This window comes from Sinocyclocheilus rhinocerous, unplaced genomic scaffold, assembly GCF_001515625.1.
Source record: "Sinocyclocheilus rhinocerous isolate Xijiao unplaced genomic scaffold, SAMN03320098_v1.1 scaffold2340, whole genome shotgun sequence".
Classification (NCBI taxonomy): Eukaryota; Metazoa; Chordata; class Actinopteri; order Cypriniformes; family Cyprinidae; genus Sinocyclocheilus; species Sinocyclocheilus rhinocerous.
The window spans coordinates 379,343-403,275 of NW_015646462.1; the positions used below are offsets into that span (position 1 = coordinate 379,343).

At 38.4% G+C, this 23,933-nt stretch overlaps 1 protein-coding gene and 1 pseudogene across 1 annotated transcript; both read left to right on the forward strand.

Moving 5' to 3' along the window:
* The first annotated feature begins 1,490 nt into the window (after positions 1–1,490).
* On the forward strand, positions 1,491–15,382 carry trpm5 (transient receptor potential cation channel, subfamily M, member 5). Its single transcript, XM_016511965.1, has 26 exons — positions 1,491–1,567; positions 2,993–3,060; positions 3,138–3,288; positions 3,389–3,569; positions 3,652–3,818; positions 4,647–4,824; positions 4,907–4,971; positions 5,087–5,272; positions 5,386–5,482; positions 5,621–5,739; positions 5,847–6,185; positions 6,263–6,406; positions 8,056–8,179; positions 9,176–9,321; positions 9,404–9,516; positions 9,606–9,704; positions 9,784–10,033; positions 11,585–11,703; positions 11,784–11,916; positions 11,998–12,172; positions 13,713–13,881; positions 14,051–14,229; positions 14,448–14,580; positions 14,726–14,798; positions 14,887–14,977; positions 15,139–15,382. The coding sequence occupies exons 1-26, from the start codon at positions 1,541–1,543 to the stop codon at positions 15,249–15,251; spliced, it is 3,639 nt and encodes a 1,212-aa protein (XP_016367451.1). The 5' UTR covers positions 1,491–1,540; the 3' UTR covers positions 15,252–15,382.
* Positions 15,383–16,196: 814 nt separating this feature from the next.
* LOC107707864 (proline-rich protein 5-like) lies at positions 16,197–22,404 on the forward strand (annotated as a pseudogene).
* Positions 22,405–23,933: the final 1,529 nt, after the last annotated feature.

Here is a 23,933-nt window from a genome sequence, read left to right on the forward strand (position 1 = left end):
AGAGCGACCTGAGCGGGACGAGATTTGCTTCACGAAGAGTCCACCCAAATAAAACATGCTAATTAAATGTGAAATAAATTTAAGTTATCCACATTATGTGCTAAGTTTCCCAAGATAATGTCAACATAACAACAATATCGCTGCACATCAGGCTAGTTCGCTCTGGGTGAGCGCTTGTTTGCAGGCAAGCAACTACTCGCATGCACCGCATGTTAGCGGTATACTTATACATTTATATATTTCACATCTAATATTTTAACTTACGTGTATGACTTAACAGATAACATTTATTTCTTGAATAATTAATAATTATAGCTCCTCCTGAATGTAAAAAAAATTGTGTTTTTACATACTTGATATGCTGCCTAGTTAGTCTGCAAAACTGATTTTTTTTCAGACCAGCTTCCAATGCATCTTGATGCCTTCCTACTACCGTATACTGCCTCACGAGGCAGCATTTTAAATGTTTCAGACAGAGCCTGTGGTAGATTTGCACGCATTTTAAGGACGACCTCGACATCCTCTCCGCCTTCGTGCTTACACTCCGTAGGAGTTGCTGACACCTGGTGGCTAACACCCGTAACTGCAGGCTAACGACAGATACACTCGTCCTCCAGCTGATGACATACTTATTTTTCATTCCAAGACAAGTCTCTCTCTCACACACACACACACACAGTCCATGCACTGATCAATTTTGAGATTTTGGCCAAATTTGTTTCCAACATGTCTACTTTCAAACTAGTAGAAACAAAAACAATACATTAATAGACACTTAAGTGTTTATTTCATTACATTTGATCTATCTGTAGATTTCAATTACTTTTTAATGGAATTTAAAAAAGAGATATCCAAATTTCCCTTTCCCGATTTTATCCAATGCTCAGATATCTTTTCTGGACGTGTATGCACAATGCTTCATTTGCATATTTAAACATAACATTTCAGAAATTTGTAATACAATACAAGTGTCTTTATATACTGGGATTAATCAAGGTAGGAGGTATGATGTCTATCAGTTACGTTTTTAACCTATATTCACCTGTGGTGTCTTGCCTTAATTCTAGCTACAACAGTCTTTTGAAGTCTAGTTTTTCCAAGTCTAAGAATTTTTCAGAAAATTAAAAAGCTTTCATGTGTTAAAAAGATTATTATTATTTTTTTATTATTCTTTTTTTTTTTTTTTTTTTACAAATTAGCAACATTTAGTGAAAGACCTCCAGGTATTTTAAGCAATCAATCTTCAAAGTTTCAACCATTTCAAATGTCTAAAGGCAGTTAGGGAAAAAAATAATAGTAATCACGTAAATTAAATTAATCACCTATTCTGAAGCTATTTTCCTGTTGCTGTATTACACTAAGGAATGCTTATGGTGGAGATCAGGAGAAAGGGAGGTAAATGGTTGAGCGTAGGTAGCAGCGGTTGGTTAGGGAGTGGTTTTGTCATCATAAACCTCCTGATTCACTTCCTGGTGACACTCTAGAGCTGCCCAAGCTCGTAGTGGCCTAGAGGATCCAAGAGCAAAGCCATCATCTAGATATGCTGGGGCATCAGGATACTCCTCTGGTAAGTGAACTCTTTCAGCAAAAAATATGGCATCAGATTCCAGATCATTTGTTGAGTTGTTTATAATAGCTGAAAAACTTTCTGAAAAAAAAACCCAACAACAACCACATGAATATAGGAAATATTTTCATTTTGCATTTTGTGAATAACAGACCGCTATGATTTAGTAGACATCTGTGAAGTTTAGCATTTCAGATTGTTATTCACCACAGCCTTAGATATTTTCAGTACAAACCTCTAGGTTTATTTTGTTTTTCAGTGATTGACTTTTGTTCAAGTTCACATTTGGACACTGAAGAAAATATTTAAACTACATTAAATAATGATAGTAAACCCAATTCATTGATAAAGTGTCAATGATAAAGATCTGTTTCCTGCTGGATCTAATGTCATGTCTATGTGTGACCTTTAATGCAAATGATTGTATTTGTGTGCTGCAGTGTCTATGGCGTTTTCTTCTCTCATACACCCTATCTCATCCCCTAGTCAAATCATGGGCAGCTCCTGCACCTCTCCACACACCCACTCACATCAGTCACGTTTGCATAAATGTCATTGGAACTTTTAAATTATCACATCCTCCCTCCAAGAATTGATTATTATTTGAGTCACATTTTACATAATGTGTTTTATTTATAGTTGAAACTACAGCTTTACAGCTCTCAATCAAACCATAGCGTGTCTCATTGAAAACAATGAAATTAATGGCAACTATTAGGAAACTGGAAGTTTCAAAAGGTTTAAAATGGCAATCAGGCAAGGTGACAGATATACCTGAACCTGATAGCATTCGGATAAAAACTAATTGATTGCAAAGAGATTAATCAAGTTCATTCAGACTGATTACATCAATTACATGCTGTCAACTGCCTGGAATGTTTTTATAGCATATAAATGTTTTTATAGTTTCGAACTGCTTTTATTATGGCTCTTTTTGTCCGTGCCTCTTCAACCACATGAGGGAACTAACTTCCTAATCACTTGTTGACCAGGATGCAAATTAGCAATAGTTGACAATTACATAGACAACTTCTGTGGATGATTAATTTTGGCTGCTATCAGTGTTTAAAATGACATGCATAAGTTTACATGGGTTGTTTATTATTTGAATAAATAATTATTTATTTTCTTTTTTGTCTTTAACTTGTTCTTTCTTTCTTTATGCTTGCCTTTTTTTTTGCTTTCTGACTCTAACTTTACCTCAGGTTAGTAAAAAGCACATCAGTTTTTCAGTTCATGTGTGGCTCAGCCTTCACCAGAAGGGAGGGCAAGTTTGCATGTGTGTAAAGAATGAAAATGAAAATTGCTTCTGCTTTACATAAAGATTTCCAACTACCTGAAGTGCCTCACTGAACAAATAAGCAGACAAATCTGTGGCTGCACCTGACTAGACTGTGATGCAATGCATTTTAATTCTGTCTGTAGGGGGTGTCACGGCAGGGCAGGAGGTGTCTGCAATGTGGGGAACTGTTGAATGAGTCCCAAGAACATGGGTGAGACTAGTTGCATCACTTATTGCCAATACTTAACACAGTTCAAAATGCTTGACCTTTTGTGTCACTATTTGCAGGTCACTACCGGGATGTCGGTGTTACATCCCACTCACCGAGTCTGTTGTTCATATGGGCGAGAAGGGCAATAAGAGATTTGATAAACCCCAATGGATGGATGGACGTTTGGGAGATATTGATTTTGTTGGCGTCAGTCGGACCAGGGGCAAGGTGTATAAGGACAGATATTTACAAAATCTTTTTATTATAACTCAAAATCACCACTAATGAGCTTGTGCATATTATTCACAAACTTTCTTTGTCAGTCCAGTTTGTCAGGGTAACCAGCTCTACAGATCCAGCTGAAATCTACCAGATGTTGACTAAGCAGTGGGGTCTGGCCCCTCCTCATCTGGTGGTGGCACTAATGGGAGGTGATGAAGTGTCTCAGTTGAAGCCCTGGCTGAGGGACACTCTTAGAAAAGGCCTTGTGAAGGCAGCACAGAGCACAGGTGGATAATTTACTGTTCATCAAAAACAAAAATCACAATCTCCTTTTGACTGTTACAGAACTTTGACCCTTGACCTACACAGGGGCATGGATCCTCACCAGTGGTTTACGTTTTGGCATCACCAAGAACCTGGGTCAAGCCGTAAGGGACCACTCTCTAGCGAGCACTTCCACTAAGGTGCGAGTGGTGGCCATTGGAATTGCTCCCTGGAACATGATTCAGAACAGAGATCTGCTACTGTCTGCAAAGGTGAAGACTGCCTTCTGACGTTTATAGACAAGTCTTCTCAAAAGATACAATGTTTTCATTTATCACATCATTATATAATTTAGTTGCATGGAAGAAGCATGTGGACATTTCGTTATGCAATAGAGCGCTGCAGAAATGAGTCCTAAAACCCAGAAACAAGTTAGCATTTTTGCACTTAGTTTCCATCGTCCCAAATTCAATGTTATTTATTTATTTGTTTGTTTATTTCTTTTTAGTTTTGTGGTTAACGTAAGCTTAAGATATTTTCACAATTTATTCTGTGACATAATATACATCAGTAATACCTCACTTGTGATTTTTTAAAGCTTTAACATGTCTTGAAAAAGGTGGTCTTATGGGACTATGTAATGTAATCTCGGCAAACAGGAAAACTCATTTACACTGATAGCCTCATTGTTTATACTTGCACTCTTACAAACTGTTTTAACTTAAACTTTCAAACTTCTAGGTTTTAAATAAAGATTGAAAGAGCTGTCGGAAGCTTAGTGGCAGTGATACTAAAGTCATGCAACAGTTGTGTAGTTCGTTTAAAGCCTTACTTTATATTTTTACTTCAGGAGATTGTATTTAGGCTTCAACATTTTTGTTGGTCACAGAGTTTATTTTCTGTATTAATCCAAAAGCCAATGGAAAAATCCTATTGGCTTTTATGTCTAGGAAATCAGGGTGATGCTAACTTCTGAGTTGGCCTACAAAATTGTCATCCCTGCAGCACTCCAAAACTTCATTAATAATATTTATGTGTATATAAATTTTTTTAATTAAATGAACATTGTTTATTTTTTTATAATTTGTTATTTTTTTTAGCCTGATCATCCAGCAGCATACCCATCTGAAGATCTTCCCCATGGTGCAGTGTACTCTTTAGACTGCAATCATTCTCATTTCATCCTGGTGGACGAGGACCCCCAGAGACCTGGATCCACTGGTGAGATGAGAGTCAAGATGCTCAAACACATCTCTCTGCAGCGTACAGGATATGGGGGTGAGTTAAGACAGATCTTTTTTTAGCAAAGTTTTATCTTCTCGTGAAAATATATTTTTTATGGAATTCATTGTTTTAACAGGCACAGGCAGTATAGAAATCCCTGTCTTATGTCTTCTGGTTCATGGAGAGCCAAGGATATTACAGGTCACTCTTAACATTTTATTATTAAAATATATCCACTGAATTTTTTTTAAGTGTTTTATTGTAGCATGTAATTCTCACCAGGTTGGTAATAGCCACTTTCAATGCCTTCTTACAGAGAATGTACAAGAATATTCAGAATTCAATACCCTGGCTGATTTTAGCTGGCTCAGGAGGAGTCGCGGATATTTTAGTGACCTTGATGGACAGAGGATGCTGGGATGCTGATATGGTCCAAGAGCTGTTGATAAACACCTTCACCAATAGCCTACACAGCACTGAAATCACTTCCTGGATCAAACTGGTAATGAGCAGTTTTTGGTTTTGAGATATTTAGATGGTGTGTTTTTATGTAAGGATGGACACTTCTGTTTTAGGCACAAGTCATTTGTGTAAAGACTCAGATTTGTCCATTAGATCCAGAGAATATTGGACCACGGTCACCTGCTGACAGTTCACGACCCAGAGCAGGACTCAGAACTGGACACAGTAGTTCTCAAAGCGCTGGTTAAGGGTGCGTAACCGTGATTTTATACTAACTCCAGAAAACACATGAGGGAATCGTATATTTCTCTATTTGAATGCTTGTAAGACTGATATATTTCTGTATAATGATGGCAGTGAGTTCATAAATGTTCTTGTCTGGGCTCAGCTTGTAAGAGTCAAAGTCAGGAAGCACAGGACTTCCTGGATGAGCTGAAACTGGCTGTGGCCTGGAATAGGGTGGACATTGCTAAAAGTGAGATCTTCAGTGGAGATGTGGCATGGAGTGTGAGAATTAAACGTTTAAATCAAAATTGTTTTGTTCGTTTATTTTGTTTATCAGTAGGCCTACTTGTTTTGATTCTCATACACAATATTTCTTCATACTCTTTTAGGCTCAGGACCTGGAGGAGGTGATGATGGAGGCATTGATAAATGACAAGCCTGACTTTGTGCGTTTGTTTGTGGATAACGGCGTGAACATAAATGAATTCCTAACGTATGGCCGCCTTCAGGAACTCTACTGCTCTGTGTCTGAGAAAAACCTCCTTCACACCCTGCTCCTGAAAAAGCATCAGGAGAAACAGGCTCATTTGGCTAGCAAACGGATGTCAGGACACCCTCACACTGAACCGGGTGACCGCAGGGCTCGTTTCACCTTTCATGAGGTCTCCAAAGTCCTCAAAGACTTTCTTGATGATACCTGTAGGGGTTTCTACCAAAAACTTCCAGCGGTGAGTGGGCCTTTAACATGCACTTAGACGTAATCCGCCATGCTACAGTCCTACTATATTATATGTATCTGCTGCAGGAGAGGATGGGGAAAGGCCGGCTTTTCCACAGCCAGAAAAACCTCCCAGACATGGACCGTCGTTGTGATCACCCTTGGAGAGACCTCTTCCTTTGGGCAATCCTGCAAAATAGGCAGGAAATGGCAAATTACTTCTGGGCCATGGTGAGTCAATAAACCAATATGAGCGATTAACTCATTTTCATAAACAAATTCCATTTATATGTTCACAATTTGTTCTTTAGACCTTATCAGTAGCTAGTACTTAAGTCCCATTGATTACCAATCATTTACAGTTGTGTATCACAATGACCTTGGGAGGGTTCACTGATCAAACTTTATAAGGGTGGTTGAACAAAGAGCAATTTGCATGAAGAGTGCTGAGAAGCTGAGAGTCAACGCTGAATGAATTTACTGCTTATGTTTTTGCATTCTTGTGGTTCACAATTCTTGCTTATTTCTACTTTATGCACAGTACTAATTTAGGGTGATCATATGTCCTGGTCAGGATTTCTAATTTGCCTAAAATGTCCTGGATTTGGCTTTGTTTTCCAATAGAGTGCTGCAGCAAAACGTCCCAAGATTGTCAAGTTATGTTTACCTCAGACCTTATTTAAAATGTTTGAGGTAATCCATGGCGAATTGGCCTTCTGGGTTTTGACATGACTTTATTGTTTTTATACTTATTGACAGTAATGACTGAAACGTTGTCTGACCAATAGCATGCAGGCATTCAACCAATCATGAAGTGCGAGGAAGTTTTACAGAGAACGGTCAAAGCAATGCAAATATGTGTACATATTGTAACGGGGTGAAGAATCACACGACAAGGAAATCTTAATAAATGCCCATGGGGTATCCGTCGAACTCGGAGACCTCGTTGAGGCGACGGAAGTCATTGCAGAAATGGAGGGTGCCGCCCTGCTTCGGAACCATCACGATCGGGCTTGACCACGGCCGTGATGGTTCTATCACCCCCAACTTCAGCATTTGTTGGTTCTCTTCCTCTATAGCTCGCCGACGAGCCTCAGGGACGCGGTAGGGCCGCTGCCTGACGACGACTACTTGCCTTCGATGACCCGGACCTGGGTCCAGCCGTGCTTCAGCCTGTCGTCCTCCCGTTGTTCCTTTCCAAATGAGCCCCCTCCCGTCAACTGTTGGAACACATCATAGAAGATGTTAGGATTTTGGGAGGGGGACTCACCTTCTCTACCGCTATCCGAGGCCAGAAGCACGGGCCGCTGACGAGGTCCTGTTGTGGGCCTCCTTCTTCGGCGCGAAATCTTAATAAATGCCCCAGAGGGTGGATTTATTAGTGAGGTGGGTGGTAGGGAGAAGGGTCCAGGTAGGTGCTCCGGTGCCGTGAGTGCTCTCTTCCGTCTTCCCAGTGCAGAGTGTCCGTGCTGTGCTCCTGTGGGGCTGGTCGGTCACACGCTGCTGTCTGTGGGAGAAATGAGAGGGCGAGTTAGTGCTCAGTCTCATGGAGAAGTCTCCCAGATGGCAGGGCTTGCGTGGCTTATGTGGCCGCCGCCTGATGAGCTGCAGCTGTGACCGATCAGCCTGTGATGAGGATGGCCAGGTGTTCCTCGCTTGTTTCCAGGGCGATGCTGATGCAGCTTCGGGACGCTCGTCACAATATATTGTATGAGGACTATAGAGAGCACGTCAATAGGAAAACAAAGCCAACACCAAGACAATTGGCAATTTAGAAATCCTGACCAGGATATGTCTGGGAAAGAAAGAACATATGGTCACCCTAACTTGTTCAATGCATTATTGTACATTCATCTTTAATAACTATTTGTGTGTTTTAGGGTCCGGAGGCTGTGGCAGCTGCTCTGGTAGGCTGTAAGATCATGAAGGAGATGGCGCATCTGGCTACTGAAGCAGCGACTGCTCGCAGTATGAAGAATGCCAAATATGAGCAATTTGCTATGGGTGAGAATCACACCATTACCAAGCAACAGACTCATTGCTCAGCAGAGTGGAGAACCCAGTCATTCAAACATTGAATCTTTGTTGGGTTCATTTTTTGTCAAACCTCTTGAAGAGGGAACTAGATAATCCAATTTTAAGGTACAAGGAAGCTTTTTAAAATGACAATAAAAGATTGTGACAGTTGTGATATACTGACATGGATTGCATTGTTATATAGTACTGGGCTTTTCACACTTAAAATTGTGAACTCAGAGTCATTTTTAATTATGCATTACAATAATCCTTTCACAGTCACAATTTCCCTTAGTTATTTTTATTGTAAACTGCAGTTTATACCAGGGTCAAATATGGTGCTAAAATGCCCAAATGAGACTTAACCTGCATGTTGCAGGTTAAAATAGCAGAAGTAAATAGTAGAAAATTGTGTTATGGTTTACTCAACATTGTCCCATTTCAATACAATAATGTTTTGGAAAGCATTTAAGAATGCACCAAAAATTGTAAAAGTGCTTCATACGAAAAGCAGTATTCAAAGCCTTCTAAAGTCATACAACATTTTTGTCTGAGGAACAGAATCAGAAATTCAAGGCATAGTTCACCCAAAATGAAAATCCTGTCATCATTTACCTACCCTCATGTTGTTCCAAACCTGTATGACTTCATTACTGATGCAGAACATAAAATAAGATATTTTGAAGAATGATGGTAACCAAACAGATTTGGTGACCATTGACTTCCACTGTATGGGAAAAAAGCCAGAGGCATTTTTTTAAAATATCTTCTGTATAGTAAATGTCTTCTGGGTGAGTAAATAATGACAGAATTTTCATTTTTGGGTGAACTCTTCCTTTAATTAAAATAAAGAACACCATTAGTTTGAGTAATTGACACAAAATGTTAATTTCTGGGTGAACTGTTTCATTAAGCTGTTTGAAAAGCCTGTATAAAGTGTAACTACCAGAACTATCAGTCCTGATGCCTGCACTGTTCTGGCAGATCTGTTCAGTGAGTGTTATTCAAACAGTGAAGACAGAGCCTATTCGCTCCTGGTGAGGAAAACATGCTGCTGGAGCAAAGCAACTGTACTGAATCTTGCCACTTTGGCAGATGCTAAATGCTTTTTTGCTCACGATGGTGTCCAGGTAAGAGCTTATGTCTAATTCTTACATTATCATGCCACCAACCAACCATATCTCCATGATCAACCTGGATGCTCTTGCACAGGCCCTGCTGACCAAAGTCTGGTGGGGAGCCATGAGGACAGACACTTCCATCGCTAGACTCGTGCTCACGTTCTTCATCCCTCCTCTCATTTGGACCAACCTCATCAAGTTCGAGTGGGGATATTATTTGATTAATTCCATGTGTGACATTTAAACTGATTTTTGTTTCATTGTGCATCAATATGTGTGTGTATGTGTCACAGTGCAGAGGTAACTGTGAACAAAGGTGATGGGGAGCCGTTTACCGAGCTAGACAGTTTGGAAACAGAGCAGGCCCTGTTACTCACAGATGAGGACCCAGTGTAAGCCTTAATTTCATACTGAAATAGATAAAAACTACAGAGAAGTTGAAATAAGGCCCCCGGTTCTTTTTTTTCTCAGTGCTGCTGAAGGTGGCAGTGACTCTTGCAATGCGAGTTTCATTTACATGATGCTGCAGAAGTGGAATCGTTTCTGGAGCGCTCCAGTTACTGTGTTCTTGGGGAATGTCATCATGTACTTTGCCTTCCTCATTCTGTTCTGTTACGTGCTCCTTCTGGACTTCCGGCCACCACCACCACATGGCCCGTCTGCAGCTGAAATCATCCTCTACTTCTGGGTCTTTACCCTGGTGTTGGAGGAAATCCGTCAGGTAGGACTGAATCTTTTTATCTATTTAAAACCTGTGTGGTTGTTTTTACATTGTGTCTGTGTGTATGTTGACAGTCTTGTATGATTCTCTGCTGATATGACTTTGAGCAGGGGTATGGTAGATATGTCAATATTTATCCAAAATGATCAGAAACATAGTTAAAAGTAAATTCTGTCTGCTCATTTCTAATATTAGGATTATTTAGAATACGTAGAGCAGTGTTGCTATTGTTAACATAAAACAAAAACCAAAAAAAAAATCATTAATTGAAATAAAGCAGAAATAATATACAATATAAATGTTAGATGAAAAATGTAAATTCAAGTTAGAAATGTTGCCTTGGCATCTAACTGAAATTTTAAAAAAAATTATAATTTAAAAAAAAAAGTTTAAAATTTGAAATAAAAAGTAAAGCTACATAGAAATATAATAAAAATGACAAAAAATATAGCAAAATTAAAACGAAAAACTGAAAAGATTAAAATCATACCTAATTTAAAAATTAATTAATGCTATTATAATATATAAATAATACTAAAATAGCACCGATGTATAGTGGCCGGTGCTACACACAGCCAGAACAGCACAATGTTTAGTAGATTTTCACACACACTGGGTCACACACAGGATTGCACGATATTAAAATTTGATTTAAAAATGCCTTCTGAATTCCTTCTGAATTCTAATTTGATTTGTATTGAAGTAGCAAATAAGGTGCATAACTGTAATTTGAATTTGGGGAGATAGATTTAAAATGAAATTAAAAGTTCACATAAATACATTTTAATGTTAACACATTTAATTTCCTGGTAAGAGTTAATCATAAATATGTTATGATACAGACAATATACTTTGATTATAATCTACACTTGAAGTCTTCGTACAGAAATATTTATTAAAATTATATATAAAGTGCCTTTCAGAAGTCTAATAGTCTGAGTTTGCAACTTTAAACGCAACAGAAATGTACATCGCAAAAATACAGTATTAAAATGCAATGCAACAGCAAACAGATTCGTCATACAATACAATACAATGCAATATGCCATATATAATATAGTATAATACAGAGCAGGAAAATACAAACAATATACAATACACAATACAATACTAGTCCTTAACACACATGCAGGGTGGAGTTCATACGAAATAACAGGTACAAATGCAGTTTAGCAGTGAAGTGGCCAGTGTACCCAAGCAGCTGAACAAACAATGCCAATAAAAATGGGAGAAGGGTTAAGAAACATATCCAGTTCAGGGAAGTTGTTTATAAGAGTGACATCACAGGGGAAGATGCTGTATTAGTTCTTGTTTTGATAGGTCTGAAATGATTTTCTGAGGGTAGAGATTCAAATATGAGGTGATGACCAGGGTTTAAACACTCATTAATGATCTCACCTACCCATTTCCTGGAGTCTGACTCGTTAGATAGGGTAGGGTAGGGTAGATGGCAGCCAATGATTCTTTCTGCTGGGTGCCTAATGTGCAGAGGTGTGGCTTCATGTGTGTATTCAGTGTATGCAATAATTTTTAACACTGTCTGATCCACAGAGTTTCTTCACGGATGAGGACATGAGTATTTTCAAGAAGATTAAGCTATATGTGGAGGATAACTGGAACAAATGTGACATGGTGGCCATCTCTCTCTTCGTGGTGGGATTGTCATGCAGGTATTATGATCACATAGTGCTGTTGTATGAGCCACATTAAAGGAGCAGTGCACTTAATCTGAATCCTTTGTTTTCTCAAGGATGGCCTCAAGTACGTATGAGGCTGGCCGCACTGTTCTTGCTTTGGATTTCATGGTTTTCACCTTAAGACTCATTCACATTTTTGCCATTCATAAGCAACTTGGGCCCAAAATCATCATTGTGGAGAGAATGGTGAAACTTGACATCATCTCATTTAACATTAAAATTCTTAGAAGAAACATCCATTTAACCACTTTTTTTATTGTTTCACAGATCAAAGACGTGTTCTTCTTCTTGTTCTTCCTGAGCGTGTGGCTGATAGCATATGGAGTGACGACACAGGCTCTTCTGCACCCCAATGATCCACGCATCGATTGGGTCTTCCGCAGGGCACTGTACCGCCCATACCTCCATATATTTGGACAGATTCCTCTGGAGGAAATAGATGGTACACTGTCAGTATTCTTGCTTTGAGCACATTGTAGCTCAATGTTTTTGCACTGTTTGATTTGTTTTTTTGAAGCATTGTTAGTATTATTTATATATAATATTATAATTGTAATGACGGAGGCGTGACAACAGAGTTGAGGATCCATCTGCAGCTTTTATTTAGAGCGTAGTCGGACAGGCAGGGTCAAAACACCAGCAAAAACAGTACATCCAAGGTAATCCAAAAGAGTAATCCACAGAACAGGCAGCAAACGATCACAAACCATGTAAACAGTCCAAGAACAAAACACAAAGGCAAGACAAGGCAGAAACTAGAAAACATAACAGGCTAACAATCAACAGCGATCTGTTTGAGTGTGTGTGCATCTTTTATAGTGTGTGACTGATGAGATAACAAGACACATGTGAATGCACTCAGAGATAATGAGTCCAGGCAAAGGATTATGGGGAATGTAGTAGTGAGGGAGTGACAACAGTCTGGGGTGAATGGCAAAGGTACAGGATGGAGTGCCCTCTAGTGGAGCTTATGGGCACTCCAGCTAGAGATAGTGACAATAATATTGTGAATTAGCTTTTTCATTTTCATTTTCAGTTTTAATTTCATTTTAATTTTAGTTTGTTTTAGTTTAGTTAAGTTTAGTTCAATTATTTCAGTTGAATTTGAGTATAAGTTGCTTTTTTTTTTCTTAAAATTAATTTAAGCTACATCCATGATGCTTGTAACGACGGAGGCGTGACAACAGAGTTGAGGATCCATCTGCAGCTTTTATTTAGAGCGTAGTCGGACAGGCAGGGTCAAAACACCAGCAAAAACAGTACATCCAAGGTAATCCAAAAGAGTAATCCACAGAACAGGCAGCAAACGATCACAAACCATGTAAACAGTCCAAGAACAAAACACAAAGGCAAGACAAGGCAGAAACTAGAAAACATAACAGGCTAACAATCAACAGCGATCTGTTTGAGTGTGTGTGCATCTTTTATAGTGTGTGACTGATGAGATAACAAGACACATGTGAATGCACTCAGAGATAATGAGTCCAGGCAAAGGATTATGGGGAATGTAGTAGTGAGGGAGTGACAACAGTCTGGGGTGAATGGCAAAGGTACAGGATGGAGTGCCCTCTAGTGGAGCTTATGGGCACTCCAGCTAGAGATAGTGACAATAATATTGTGAATTAGCTTTTTCATTTTCATTTTCAGTTTTAATTTCATTTTAATTTTAGTTTGTTTTAGTTTAGTTAAGTTTAGTTCAATTATTTCAGTTGAATTTGAGTATAAGTTGCTTTTTTTTTTCTATTTAGCTTTTTTTTTTTTTTTTTCAGTTTTATTAATTTTAGCACTTCAACCTCTATGCATTTTATTTCAATTAGTTGCCAAGGCAATGTTTAGTAGTTAATCAATGCTTAATTTTATACTCAATAGGTCTAGTCAGATAATTTCTGACAGTATCTGTTCGTGTTTACTTATTAGACTTATACTCTAGGTGGAGCTATTGCAGTTTATACTTGACTGTATTTGTACATGCATCTTCACAGCGGCAAAAATGTCAGATGATAACTGCACTACCGATGTGCAGGAGATCGTCTTAGGTACTCTGCCACCCTGCCCAAACGTCTACGCCAACTGGCTGGTCATTCTGCTGCTCGTCATCTATTTGCTGGTCACAAATGTGCTGCTGCTCAACCTTCTTATTGCCATGTTCAGGTCAGAGTCTGGCTAATATTTTGAGAGTCTATATAATGGAAATTCTTCTTTGCAGAAAAGTAAAGTACAGTTTCAAATGTATTCCCCAGTAAAGATTCATGTTTAGGTTTTGTGTGTGTATTTATTTATTTATTTATTTACAAAAAATGCCATGAAACTCTCTCCACAGCTACACCTTCCAGGTGGTGCAGGAGAATGCAGACATCTTCTGGAAGTTTCAGCGCTATAACCTGATTGTTGAATACCACAGCCGTCCGGCATTAGCTCCACCCTTCATCATCATCAGCCACATCTCTCAAGCTCTCCTCAGCCTCGTCAAAACTACAGAAACCAATCAGGATCTGCTGGGTAAGTAAATCTTCACACTGTCTGTGTGTGCTTCCTGGACGGATTATTCTGATAATTCATAATGACTATTCATTTTGTAACTTTCTTTTCGAGGCAAGTTACAAAAAGTATCGAAAAATGACTAATAACACATGATAGAACATGTCAGAAAAAAAGCAAAGAAAATATTTAAAGAACCTGTAGTTAAATGTTTGTTCCTCTTTCCTTGTCGGGGTTAGAGAGGGAACTACCAGCTGGACTGGACCAGAAGCTGATGACATGGGAGACGGTGCAGAAGGAGAACTACCTGGCTAAACAGGAGCATGAGCACAGGGAGAGCAGTGCAGAAAGACTCAGATACACTTCCTCTAAGTGAGTTACACTCAGATGTAATATTATTAACCCAATGTCGTATTGAGATTTGGGCTTCAGATGGGGGTGTTAACAGCAAATCTATGTGGAATGAGTGTATGTATAACCATTTTAATCTACCTTTTTTGCATGTAACACTTCATAGGGTCCAGAGTTTGCTGAGGATGGTTGGGGGTTTTAAGGAGCAAGAAAAGCGCATGGCAACAGTGGAGACTGAGGTGAGGTGAAGGAGTAGCTGCTGACTGAATGTGTTGAGATGTGTCATTTAAGTTCATGGCTTTACTAAAAGTGAAACTTCATCTGTAGGTGAGGTATTGTGGAGAGGTGTTGTCTTGGATTGCGGAGTGTTTCCACAAAAGTACTCTGAAGTGTGACAGAGACGCGCCTAAAGCCCCAGGTGAGGCTTCCTTTACTATTGTGTTGCTCTTCCTCGAATTGTCTCTTATTCTTACTTCCTTATCTCTGATATCTTATTTGTTCTCTCTCTAACTCAGTGTCTTCTTTCCATTGCCACAGTTTTTGTCCTCTCAAGGTAACACTACGCTACTTGTTTTGCAGGGTCCATTGCCATCAGCTCCAGAAATCCACAACCACAGGAAGCCGAGCAACAGCAGCCATCGGGACATTCAGGATATGGTGTCGACAAGAAACTGCCCTACATTGATCAGTGATCTGGCCATGTTGTTATGCATTTGTTTAATTTAACTAGAAATAGAATAATATTAGTTTAGTATAGGTTATTGTAATTGAGACTCCAGGCCGCAAAACGAGAGACACACTATGCAGATATTTTGATTTTGAGTTACTTCTTTGTGAATTAAATTTTCTAATATTTTGAGTCTCTTTTGCAGCTAAATAGCACTATATAATAATTATCATTAAATACATTTTCTATACAATAAAATATATATTTTGTCATTTTATAATTTGTTAATGCACTTCAAATAACTGAAATTGTGTTATTATTATTATTATTATTATTATTATTATCGTTAGAAGAATATTAGATTTTCCTTTTTTTCTTCCATCGTCAAATTGTCAGTAAAATGAACATTGTCAATTGAATTACCATTGTGAGGTATTGTTTGAATGCTACAAAGTCCTTTACTTTCTCATTTCAGTAGGCTATTACAATTAATAAATATATTATTTACACTACCATTCAAAAGTTTGTGATCGGTAGGATTGTTTTGGAAAGTCTCTTATGCTCACCAAGGCTGCATTTATTTAATGATAAAACAATATATAGTAAAAAAAGCAATATTGCACAATATTGTTACAATTTAAAATAACGTCTGTTTTAATATATTTTAAAATGTAATTTACTCCAAAGCTGAATTTTCAGCAGCCATTACTCCAGTTTTCACTGTTACACAATTCTTCAGAAACATTTCTTATTATTATCATCACAATTAAAAACAGTTGTACTGTTTTTTTGTTTAGTTTTTTGTGGGAAGCATGATACTTTTTTTCAGGATTCTTTGATGAATAAAAAGTTCAGAAGAAAAGCACTGATTTAAAATAGTTTTTGTTACAATGTAAAAGTCAATTTTGATCAATGCATCCTTGCTGAGTAAACATTTTTTATATATTTTAAAAATAAATACTGACCCCAAACGCCTGAACAGTATATAGTGTATACGTATTCCTATTATCTTTCACAGTGCACACTTAACAGTTTCACACAGGAACACACTGATTATTCATTATCAAGAATGACCAATACCATTCCCATAGGTAATGAATCAGTAACCAGTTGACTAAGCAAATTTACCCAATGTGCACAAGGGACGTCAAAATCAGCCTTGAGGGAAAACAAGGATTTTGCTAAAACCAGAACTAAATGAGGACACATTCACTCTGTATGAACCCACATTTTTTCCTTAAGACAGAAGACCTGCTCTAGATTAGGTAATGAAGATGAAAAGCATCATGGTCACTTCTGCACTGTGATGGACAGGCTTGGTATGTATTACATTTCCTTTGTTCCTTTATTACGACTTAGTGCTTATGGAACAAAGTTTTCTGTTCCAAATGTTTGTGATGAATTTATTTATGTGTGCTGCAAAATCAATAATACCATACATGATTTCTTACTCATCTTTGTAATATTTATATTATGTGATGCAACAATGAATGAGAATGAAGAATAAAAAGTTCAGTAGAAAACTGTTCAAGCTTATTCATGAGACTTTGTATAATATCTGTATGTGTGTTTGTTTGGGATTGCACGTGGAGAATAATAATTTATTATTCTTTATTATTCATAAAAAATATAATTAATACTTACATATATATATATATATATATATATAGGCCTATATATACTGTGTATATATAATTTATTTAATTTAATTTAATTTAATTTTATAATATATTAGTTGTGGGAGGACTATGATCAGGACATGACCCAGATCGGAGGTACCAATGAACTTTACATCCTTTGCACATGCACAGTCCACTGTGCCACAACTCTTGCCTTCTTTTGAGCGTTTGTATTGTAGTTTTCTGAAAGGAATTTGCTGTATCACTCTGACAGGTAGAGGGTGTGCCAGATCCTCAAATGAACAAGATACGAAATGTCGAGTTGATTTGAGGTTAATGAGTGAACAGATGTAAAAAGAACAGGACAGATCGTTATCAGGAAGTTGGTGTACCACAGGAAGTAGATAATGTTTCAGATCCACCTGTCTACTTTCACACAGCTCTAAAAACCTGGAAATGGCCTGGTTGCTGTGAACTGACATAGCAGTCGGCTATGTTGTCTGAGCTATTAAAATGAAAGCTCTGTTTCTTCATTTCAGAGCTTAAAGTTGTACAGGCTTGTTTATTAAACCCTTGTGCTCTAACAGACCTCCATTCAGCTCCATCCACTGCTGACACCAGCCTGCAGGGTCCCAGCACTGCTCTTACAAATAAGTATAGACATTTTTGAAATGTCCACTTTCTTTTTTTTTTTTCCTCCAGTAAAGGTTTGTTTGTTTTTCTGTTGCCTTGAAGTATGACTTTAATATTCAAAAATATGAATGCTTTCTTTTTTAGTATCTATGCTGCTGTTATTAAGGTGTTCAAGGGAGAGGAACTACAGCCGAATGAACTGTACTGCTTGAATGAAAATACCAGGTATAAACTAAACTAGCTCCAATATCACATTTTAAATGAATGTGTAATAACTACATTAAGCAGCTATTTGCTATCACCCATGCAGGTGGCTTCTAAGGACAGATATGGGGTTCTTTATCAAAGAGTATTTCCAGGTGCTTTAGTGTGTCAGAGCCCCTGGCGTTCTTCTTCTGGTAAAACAAGTAAAAATAAATGCATTACTGGTAAAAGAAAAACATGCTAATATTTCTTCATATGATTATTTGCAGAATCAGATTTTGACCAAAGGTCTATCAATCATTTTGGATGAGATTCAGAAGCATGAAGGTGAGACACAAGATGTGGTGGATCTGCTGTTTGAGCCCATTGTTGTGAGTGTCCATCATTATAACATGATCTTTTTCCTTCAGGAGAGAGACAGCTGTTTGTTTTGGCCCAGGTATGGGATAGGTTTTTCACTGAGATTCTGCCCACGTTGCAGGCTATTTTATATCCTCTGCAGGTAAATCTGCTTGTGAACTTGACATTCCTTAGCAAATAGTATAATAGGTTCAAACATTTACGCGAGGTCAATTTAATTTAATTTAATTTTATAATATATTAGTTGTGGGAGGACTATGATCAGGACATGACCCAGATCGGAGGTACCAATGAACTTTACATCCTTTGCACATGCACAGTCCACTGTGCCACAACTCTTGCCTTCTTTTGAGCGTTTGTATTGTAGTTTTCTGAAAGGAATTTGCTGTATCACTCTGACAGGTAGAGGGTGTGCCAGATCCTCAAATGAACAAGATACGAAATGTCGAGTTGATTTGAGGTTAATGAGTGAACAGATGTAAAAAGAACAGGACAGATCGTTATCAGGAAGTTGGTGTACCACAGGAAGTAGATAATGTTTCAGATCCACCTGTCTACTTTCACACAGCTCTAAAAACCTGGAAATGGCCTGGTTGCTGTGAACTGACATAGCAGTCGGCTATGTTGTCTGAGCTATTAAAATGAAAGCTCTGTTTCTTCATTTCAGAGCTTAAAGTTGTACAGGCTTGTTTATTAAACCCTTGTGCTCTAACAGACCTCCATTCAGCTCCATCCACTGCTGACACCAGCCTGCAGGGTCCCAGCACTGCTCTTACAAATAAGTATAGACATTTTTGAAATGTCCACTTTCCTTTGCCCTCTATTAAAAGTTTGTTTGTTTGTCTGTTGCTTTCAACTATGACTTTAATATTCAAAAATATTCATGTTTTAATTTTTAGTATCTACACTGCTGTTATTAATGTGTTCAAGGGAGAGGGACTACTGCCGAATGAGCTGTATTGCTTGAATGAAAATACCAGGTATAAACTAAACTAGCTGTAACATCACATTTTTAATGTGTAATAACTACATTAAGCAGCTACTGTATTTGCTTTCATCCATACAGGCGGCTTCTAAGGACAGATATGGGCTTCTTTATCAAAGAATATTTCCAGGTGCATTATAACGTGTCAATTCCCAGAGCCATGGTGTTCTTTTTCTGGTAAAACAAATGAAAATAAATGCATTACTGGTAGAAGAAAAACATGCTAATATTGCTTCATGTGATTGTTTGCAGAATCAGATTTTGACCAAAGGTCTATCAATCATTTTGGATGAAATTCAGAAGCATGAAGGTGAGACACAAGATGTGGTGGATCTGCTGTTTGTACATGAGTGTCCATCATTAAAACAGGTCTTTAACATGTTCTTTTTTATCAGGAGATAGACAGCTGTTTGTTTTGACCCAGGTGTGGGATAAGTTTTTCACTGAGATTCTGCCCACTTTGCAGGCTATTTTATATCCTCTGCAGGTAAATCTGCTTGTAATCTTGACATTCCGTGCCAAATTCTTGCCTAGTATAATAGGTTCAAACATTTAGGTGAGGTCTGCACTCTGCACTTATGTCAGTGTTGGGTGAAGGGATGACGCGAGGACTCAATTGTGCAGAGTAGATGGGCTTTTTATTAATAAAAAATAAAACAAAAACCAACAAAAAATTACCCCGTGTTGGTAAACAGGTGGGCAGGCCAGGGCACAGCACAGCTAGGCGAGGCAAGGCAGGATCAGGCAAGACAGGAACAAACACGGGTGCATTAGACAACGAACTGGCAACGGAATGCAAACACAAGGAGAAATAAATAGGGAGCATCAAGGCAGGTAACAAGGGAGGACAGGTGGGGTATGGAGTCAATTCAATGCCACATATATTCGTAAAAGAATTGAAGTATTGCGAGAGAAAAAAAGAAGTTTTGCAAACAAAAATAAAGAATTGCAAAATATAAATGAAACAGGGCAAAAGCAATGATTTTGCAACATATTTTCCATGACCATAGCTACTAATTTATTTGCAATGCTGCTTTTATTTTGCGTTTCAGTCAAGTGTGAGCGCAGCTCGCGATTCCATTTTTCCCCTTTACGCTTCATGTTTCTGCGCGTTTCACTTTCTAGCATTGTTTTGACATGGGGGTGGAGTCAGGGGACTGGGGCATGTACAACAGGATTTCCTGGAATGTCATGAGTTTTATAACTTCTATGAGTCTCACTTGTGGACTTTCTGTGCAAGGGCGCCGAGTATGAATGAAACAGACATTACAGGAGAGTGCTTAACGCTCCATGGGTACGGTAAACACCGTTAATACACATTAAGTTTACAAAACTAAACAATAGACATTTTAATGTTATAAAAGTGTGCACATTGAGAGAAATAAACAGCAGATGTCCATGTTAGCAACTTCTTTAACCTGAGCAAACGCTGTTACTACACATAGTTAATGAAACGAAACCATTCAAGTTTCAACACTAGTGATGGGACGATTGATACCGAGGCTCCGATGCAGTTTTCAAAGCACTATTGTATCACACACTGTGCCGATGCTTGTATTGAAATGACAACACCACGTGATTGATGACATTTGAAGCTTCGAACGTCATGCAGTATCGGAAGGTCGGGACAGCTGGTTTGAAAAAATCGGCGCTTTGCATGACTCTTGTGCTTGACTTTACATTTACTTGATTGTGTGTGTACACTTATTTGGGATTCAGTAGAATAGTTTAGAATAACCTCAACACCAGACAGAAACTGAATGCACGTCACACCTCTATTGCATTTTATCATGTTACATTGTGGAGTGACACTTTCATAAACTTTTCTATACACTGTAAAAAATGAGTGTAATTTTAACTGTAAAATTTTGTAAAAACGCTACGGAAAAAAACTGTTAATAGGTTTTGCTGTTATTAATTAGTATCACACACTTGTATATTTTATATTATTGATCAATATGTGAATCCGTTGACCGGACTAGGCATGACACAAGTTGGCACAGATTAAAAATTGTTTCAAACCATCCTCTGGGTCAAGGCTAGATGGCATACAGCAAAAACTACTGGGCATGCGCACATCAATATAGCGTAATTTTTTTCACACTGTACAACAATAATTACTATTTTTTCATTATTGTAAGGGGTAGGTTTAGGGTCGGGGTAGGTGTAGACGTTAATAAAACACAATCTAATAGGTAGAAAATTCAATTTATTGTTAGCTTCCGGTTTTTCCTGTATCCCTTCTAGCCACAACCCATTCTCTGCTCCGCGATGTTTTGTTAGATTTGGTGGCGAAACCAAGTCTGACCACCAGATGTCGCTAATGTGCACTGTGTTAAAAGCTTCTAGTAATGAACTGTTTTTCAGCACAATTTCATGAAAGCCTCAAACTGTTCAGAAAGCCTCGGTTTCCCATCACTATTTAATACTAGTGAATAAAAGGAAACTATCCACCCGCATGCCTCTGCTCAACAACGGTGCCCTGATCAGTTGTGATCTGCGTCTCAGGCCGATGACGCCACTTCCAGGCGTGTCCAGGGGCAAGTTCAAGCTCAAACCTTGTACATGCTCCAGTCCCCCGACTCCACCCCCATGTCAAAACAATGCCAGAAAGTGAAACGAGCAGAATCATGAAGCGCAAAGGGAAAAAACTGTATTGCAAACTCACACTGAAACATAAAATAAAAGCAGCGTTGCAAATAAATTAGTAGCTATGGTGGCCATGGAAAATATGTTGAAAAATCATTGCTTTTGTTCAGTTTCATTTATATTTTGCAATTCTTTATTTTTGTTTGCAAAACTTTTTTCTTTTGCAAATATATGTGGCATTGAATTGACTCCATAGTGGGTTAATTAGACTGTAGAATAGTTGATCTACTTAAAATAGTGAATTTAAATAATGTTTAGGCTTAATACATTTTTTTAAAAGCTCCTGTGGTTAATTTAATTGTGGTATATTTTGATTCTGCATGAAATGCATTCTGTTTCTCTCTTTCTTTCTGTATGCAGGGGTAGGAGTTGACAGTGAGACAGATGGCTCTTCTCGGCTTCAGGGATCTGGTCCTAATGAAATTCTCTCTGGATGACCTGCTGCGCAAGAATCTGTCTCTCATCCCAGCATCCATCACACAGATGCTACTTGTGCTACAGGTGAATGTTAACTGCAAACCCATGCTGAATTGCCATCTGTATAAACATCGCTATTATTCATGTCTGTTCTTGTGTATGTGTAGGGAATTCAGGAATCCAGAGGCCCCTCAAAGGAATATTACCAACTTGAGCGTCTGGTGGTGCTAGGTCAAACCCTACTTATGGAACTGCAGATAGAGGTCTGCATTCCCGCGGCTCTCCCTGTAATTTGAACGGGAGCGGGCCATAACAATATCCTGTTCCCGACGTCCTTTCAGAACAACATATCTGTCCTTTATTCTTATTGACCACCGGTACAGCCTGCACTCAGGACTGTTATGCACGCATGAACCGGAGCTTTCTGAGTCGCGCATTTTATTTGCGAGGTCTGTACGCAGCATGTGAATAACGATGCTCAGAGCAGGCTGTAGCCTACCAGTGGTAAATATACGATCCTCAGACAGAACAGGCAGGTTGTCGATGAGTGACAGAGCAGAATAAGGATGGAGCAAAGTGTGGCTGCGCTGTCCTTGAAGGACCTTCAACTCGGTTTTGCTTATATTTTGCTTAGCCTATCGTTTTAAATGACAGATGTCGTAGCCTATTTATTTATTTTTTCTCTGTGCCACCTTTCCTACTGTGTACAGCAAAATGTTAAACGAATTTAGTATTTTGACAAGACGAATAAAAATAGCTAGGCTATTTCTGTACAACCTACATTTTTTTTTCTCTGTGACACTTTTTCCTATTGTTTTAAATGTTAAACGAATTGTATCCTGACAAGACGAATAAAAATAAGAAATAAAATTTTTGTAAATTTTTATTTTCTCTGTGACACTTTTTTCCCTACTGTGTGTGCGGGTGGGTGCGGAATAGAACCTTGCGGAAGCGAGCGGGAGGGACTAAAAAAACAGTCCCGTGCAGACCTCTAACTGCAGACACACAAGTAGGAAAACCAACATCGATTCATTATAGTTTAATCTAACACCAAAGTATTATTCTGTTGCCATCTCAAAATGCTTTCACAAGTCTTCCATTTCCTCAACCACAAAACAACAAAGTGTTAGTTCACCCAAAAATGAAAAATTATTTGTACTACTCACCTCCATGTAGGCTAGTTCCAAATTCACGACTGGTCAAAACGATAGCTTTTTGTGGCAAACAGACAAAAATGTTACTCTATATATAGAGAGTTATAGAACTCCATACACCCTGAGATAAGGATTAGTCATTACATCTCTGAAGGCTCTCTGCTGTCACCTGTAGTAGAACAGGAAGGGGAGATGTACCTCGAGCGAGTGGGAAACCTACTACGTCACAGCATGACAAATGCTCATTCTGACATCTAGCTGCTCACTGTTACTAGTAAGGTACAGTATCTCACAGAAGTGAGTACACCACTCACATTTTTGTAAATATTTTATTATATCTTTTCATGTGACAACACTGAAGAAATTACACTTTGCTACAATGTAAAGTAGTGAGTGTACAGCTTGTATAACAGTGTAAATTTGCTGTCCCCTCAAAATAACTCAACACACAGCCATTAATGTCTAAACCGCTGGCCACAAAAGTGAGTACACCCCTAAGTGAAAATGTCCAAATTGGGCCCAATCAGCCATTTTCTCTCCCCGGTGTCATGTGACTCATTAGTGTTACAAGGTCTCAGATGTGAATGGGGAGCAGGTGTTAAATTTGGTGTTATCTCGCTCACTCGCTCATACTGGTTACTGGAAGTTCAACATGGCACCTCATGGCAAAGAACTCTCTGAGGATC

Bases quoted from the DNA above. Each gene is read 5' to 3' on its own strand.
- trpm5 (XM_016511965.1), top strand. From the start codon at position 1,541: ATGCTGGGGCATCAGGATACTCCTCTG. The intron at 3,061-3,137 runs GTGAGACTAGTT...CACTATTTGCAG, and splicing joins AATGAGTCCCAAGAACATGG to GTCACTACCGGGATGTCGGT. The intron at 14,581-14,725 runs GTGAGTTACACT...AACACTTCATAG, and splicing joins CTCAGATACACTTCCTCTAA to GGTCCAGAGTTTGCTGAGGA.